At 38.4% G+C, this 5,683-nt stretch overlaps 1 protein-coding gene across 1 annotated transcript; it reads left to right on the top strand.

Moving 5' to 3' along the window:
* Positions 1–507: 507 nt before the first annotated feature.
* Positions 508–3,006, top strand: LOC132936897 (uncharacterized). Its single transcript, XM_061003737.1, has 2 exons — positions 508–1,366; positions 1,451–3,006. Exons 1-2 carry the CDS (start codon positions 508–510, stop codon positions 3,004–3,006), a joined length of 2,415 nt encoding a protein of 804 aa, XP_060859720.1.
* Positions 3,007–5,683: the final 2,677 nt, after the last annotated feature.

Genomic DNA, 5,683 nt, shown 5'->3' on the forward strand with positions numbered 1-5,683 from the left:
ATAGTATTGTGGTCCAGTTAATATTATATTTCACGTGTACCCGTTCGAGAAGCTCGAAGAAGATCGTTTCCCGTGCCAAGGTCATCTTGATGAAGACAAATGTAAGGTAAGAGAATCTCAATTCCCTAGTATTTTTAAAATACGTTCATAAAAATTCCCGATATTCCTATCCCGACATCGAGTGTAATCAGCCGCGTTATGTACAGTACAACAGTCAACTCGTAAAATAAATGCGATAATTGTTGGAGATACGAACGATTACGATATTATTTCAGCGTAGAAAACGAACGATCAAAACGTTCAAAAGCGCATACCTAGTCAAATTCTTATCGCTAAAATTCTGCCGTCGTTATAGTATAATCTCTTTACGAATTGGTAAATAGACCGCTAGTTAGGTATAATTACGTCTTATTACGCTATAGCCTATATATTTCTTAACCCTCTATATACCGTAAATTATCAGTTGCCAGCTGTCACATATTTATTATATTAATTTATATCGGCAAAATGGTAAACACTCTAAAAGCGCGGCGAGGACAAATTAGAGGCAATTTAACACGATTTTGGACGTATGTGTCTACTCCGGACAATGATCCTAAGCAAATAAGTATACGACGACCAAAGATTGAAGAAGCATGGGAAGAGTTTCAACAGGTACAGTCGGAGATTCGGGATGAGGAAGATGCAAATGAACATGAAGAATATCAAGTAGATTTCGAAGAGTTATATTTCAAGGCAATGGCCAAAGCGGAAGAGAGACTTCAACAATCAGAAATAAAAGAAAACTTGTCCATCGACACACAAGTAGGAAAAGAAAAAAACGGTGTAAGAGAGATAAGTAATGCCGTACCATCGATAAAATTAGCTGCGTTACAAATACCCGTGTTCTCAGGTGTATACTCCGAATGGGCTCCGTTCTATGATATATACACCGCACTGGTTCACAATAACAAACACCTGACAACAATAGAAAAATTTATTCATTTACGTGCGTCACTATCTGACGATGCGGCGAACTGTGTCAAGAACCTAGAGACCACAGTTAATAATTATGAACACGTTTGGAACAGTTTGGTTACGAGATACAATAATAAAAAATTATTAGTACAAACACACGTAAAAGGTATTTGTGATTTACCTACAGTCAAAGCGAGTTCGTCCACGGGCTTGCGACAATTTTCAGATGGTTTACGTGGTCATATATCGGCCTTAAGAGCATTGGATCAACAACCGTCAGAGTGGGGACCGTTGTTAACACATATTATATGTACTAAATTAGACGCAGTCACTATAAGCGATTGGGAAACGAAGTGCGGGAGAGACGAAATCAAAAAGGTCGACGAATTAATCGAATTTTTAGAAGCACGTTTCCACGTATTAGAAGCTGTTGAATCGTCTAAAAAAATATGCAGTGTTTCGAAAAATGTTAACGAAAATAATAATTACACAGGTAAAAAAGGCACAAAAAATACCACATCATCTACTTCATTTGTCAACACCTCGGAAATAAAATGTTACGTATGTCAACTATCGCACACTATATACAAGTGTCCCAAGTTTATCGCACTATCAGCGATCGACCGAATTAAAAAGGTAAACGACCTTAATTTGTGCAACATTTGCCTCCGGCGTCACGACAAAAGGAAATGTCTTGGGCGAAATTGTCTAAGGTGTTCCAAGCCACATAATACAATGTTACACATAAACAATTACAAACACCAACCAAATTCAACGAGTGAAACATCAGAAGCAAACAGTAAAACTGAGGGAGAAACACCTGCCTTAAGCACGGTGACCGCCCACGCATTCGCGTCGGGTGAACAGGTGTTATTAGCTACGGTAGTAGCCCTAGCTGTGAGTCCCTACACGAAAACGACAACATGTCGTGCTTTATTAGACTCCGGGTCTCAGAAAAATTTTATAACGGAAGAGATGGTGCAGACACTACGTTTAAAAAGAAATAAAATTAAACACGTAATCAGCGGTATCGGTGAAATAGTACAACATGCGTCGTCGTCAGTATGGTTAAAAATAAAATCCCGCGTAAGTGATTACGCGGTATTTCTACCAATGATAGTAGTACCAAAGATCACGGGTCAATTACCTCCGCGAAATATAACAACAACATGTAACGTTCCCGATAACATTAAATTGGCCGATCCACATTTTAGTACGCCCCAAAAAATCGACATATTATTAGGCGCAACGCATTTTTATCAATTTTTATGTGATGGACAAATACGTCCCTCGACGACTGGGCCGTTATTCCAAGAAACAGTATTTGGATGGGTGGCCGCTGGAGCAATATCGGAAAATAGTTTATCAAAGGCATCGACTTCGAACACGTTTTTTAGCGCAACCGATAGTGAATCCACGCTAGAGAACGCATTACAACGATTTTGGCTGATTGAAGACGTAAGCGATACACCACCTTATACGATCGAGGAGCGTACTTGTCAAGAATATTTTAATAAGACCGTTATTAGAAATGACGAGGGACGTTTTGTCGTACACCTACCGTTTCGGGTCGATTTAATAAAACTAGGAAAGTCGTACGAAATCGCAAAACGTCGCTTCTTAGCAATAGAACGTAAGTTCCAAAAAGATAAGGAATTAAAGAAAGAATATTTTTCTTTTATGAAAGAGTATGAGTCATTAAACCATATGGAACGGGTAGATGAGAGCGAACTCGAAAAAGAAGATCAAACGTGTTACTTGCCCCACCACGCCGTTAGAAAAGACAGTAGCACGTCTACAAAGTTGCGGGTAGTGTTCGACGCATCTTGCAAAACAGATAACGGTATTAGTCTTAATGACGTGTTATTAAAGGGCCCGGTTATCCAAGACGATTTATTATACATTATTTCACGATTTCGAACTCATAATTACGTTTTAACGGCCGACATAGTTAAAATGTACCGGCAAATATTAATGACTGATAAACATCGCGATTATCAAAGAATATTATGGCGCACGGACCCTAATCAACCTATACAAATATATTGACTGAACACGGTCACATATGGCACAGTACCCGCATCATATTTAGCGACAGGTTGTTTACAAGTACTAGCCGAAACGGTACACGAACAATACCCATACATCACGCCTATTATCAATCGAGATTTTTACATGGACGACATATTGACCGGAGCCGACACGAAACAGGAAGTAATTAAAATACGCGACGGCTTGATTATGGTTATGAACAGTGCCGGTCTAAAGTTACGAAAATGGTCATCAAACGACGCGAGTTTAATAACATCAAGTCTACCTAGCGAAGATATAGAAATATCAAATAAACACGAACTTAATTATTCTGTAAAAAAGGTATTAGGTTTATTCTGGGACGCTTCGTCGGATATATTAAAATATAACGTGCGTACGCGTAAGAATAATAATATTAAATTAACAGGTTTGCTACAACCAGAAGAGTTGGAAAAAGCAACTTTGAAATTAATAAAATATACGCAAAATATCGGTTTTGTTGACGAACTGCGGGAACTATCGAACGGTAAGGCTGTCTCGACCCACAGTAAACTTTTTCGTCTTCGACCATTTATCGATAGTAATGGCGTCATTCGCGTTGGCGGCAGATTGAAAAACGCCGCGACAATCGACATTTTTCAACGTCACCCCATCGCATTACCCGCGAACTGTTTATTTGCGAAAATGTTATTTAATGAACAGCACATGCTTCTAATGCACGGTGGACCCCAGGCTTTATTATCAACTATTCGGTTAAAATACTGGCCAATTAACGGTAGAAATTTAGCGCGTAATACGGTTCACAAATGCATAAAATGTTTCCGTAATAAACCTATTTTCGTGCAACCTATTATGGGTGACTTGCCCAGTGACCGCGTGCAACCAGGACGGGCATTTTTAAAATGTGGCATAGATTTCGCCGGTCCGTGCTTAATAAAATCTAGTTCGTTACGTAAATCACCGATTATAAAAACATACGCATGTATTTTTGTGTGTTTATCGACCAAGGCCGTTCATATCGAGGCAGTTAGCGATTTAACGACAAAAGCATTCTTGAACGCGTTAAACCGTTTTTTCGACCGTCGTGGTAAGAGCATTGTCATATATAGCGATAATGCAACAAATTTCGTTGGTGCCAATAATAAATTAAAAGAAATATATCAACTATTCCAGTCAAAACAATCGCATGAAGATTTGCAAAGAAATTTCACAAATATTGGTGTCAAGTGGCAGTTCATCCCTCCTCGTTCCCCACATTTCGGTGGACTGTGGGAGGCGGCGGTAAAATCTATGAAAATACTGTTAGGAAGGGTATTAGGCGAACCTCATCTAACATATGAAGAATTATGTACTGTACTAACGCGCGCTGAAGCCTGCTTAAACTCGCGTCCCTTAACCACCTTATCTACTGATCCTTCTGATCCCAGCCCCCTCACTCCTGGGCACTTCCTTATAGGAGATTCTCTCACTGCGGTACCAGAGGATGACGTAACCGCTATACCAGTTAATCGACTAACACGATGGCGTAGAGTTACTCAATATTCACAACAGTTATGGCGCCGTTGGAGTAAAGAGTACTTATGCCAACTTCAAGAGAGGTCCAAATGGTCTAAGGAGAAAGGTCCGAAGCTGAATGTGGGAACAGTAGTCCTAGTGAAGGAGGACAATCTACCCCCATTGCAATGGCGATTGGGACTAGTTGAACAAATCTATCGAGGATCCGACGGAGTCATTCGATCAGCAGAGGTTACGTCAGCAGGTCGTAAGTTGAAAAGGGCAGTTCGAACGTTGTGCCCACTTCCTTTCGAGAGTAATATTGATTAAAAGGGTATAAAAAAAAATTTTTTTTTTAATCTATGAAATTCCTAATTATTACACAATATGAAATTAAATAATGTCAGATTATAGTATGTAACGTTTCATTGTTACTTTGTCTTTATTTATAAATTATATTGTATATTATGCATATGTTTTTTGTTCGCGCTTTTATATTTTATTAGCCATTTATTTTTCTATTTATTTGTTTTGATACTATTTACGTGTTTATTGAATATGTTTGTTCGCTGAGTTTGAAACTAATTTATTTGTATTACTATTGTAATTATTTATATATTTTTTTTTTTATTATTCATTTATATGCCTACGATATATGTATAATTAGTATCTTGGGCTAAAATTATTATTATTTTATGTTTATGTTGAAAATTAACATTTTCAATGCCGGGAGTATGTTAGCGCTCGAGTCGCTTTATCGTACACTGTCGCGATTGTCATTATTTATCTTATATTATTTTGTGATTAGTCGAGTTAGTCGCTTATCGAAGTTTGTACCGAGCACAGCGAGCGGCTCCACAATTATTATTATTATATTATAAATAAAAGCATACAGTCCACTTAAATTCTACGTTTTCCTTTATTAAAGGTCTTAGTCCTACATCAAACATAGCCGATCGTGTGCCGGAAAGTGGCGACGCAATAAATCTATATATTTAGAAAGCCAGGACAATTCTCTATATGTCGATCATAGTTCAAAAGTGTACATGGTTTTCGGGTACATAGTAATATGCCTCAGACCAGGCCAGGGGACCGTTTTTTTGTAGAGCCGTGGTACAGGCAAACCTGCCATTTATAATTTTTCCCACCGTGTTCCGGAAGGTGGCGACGCACTAAATCTCTATATTTAGAAAGCCAGGAA

Source organism: Metopolophium dirhodum, chromosome 1 (assembly GCF_019925205.1).
Source record: "Metopolophium dirhodum isolate CAU chromosome 1, ASM1992520v1, whole genome shotgun sequence".
Lineage (NCBI taxonomy): Eukaryota > Metazoa > Arthropoda > Insecta > Hemiptera > Aphididae > Metopolophium > Metopolophium dirhodum.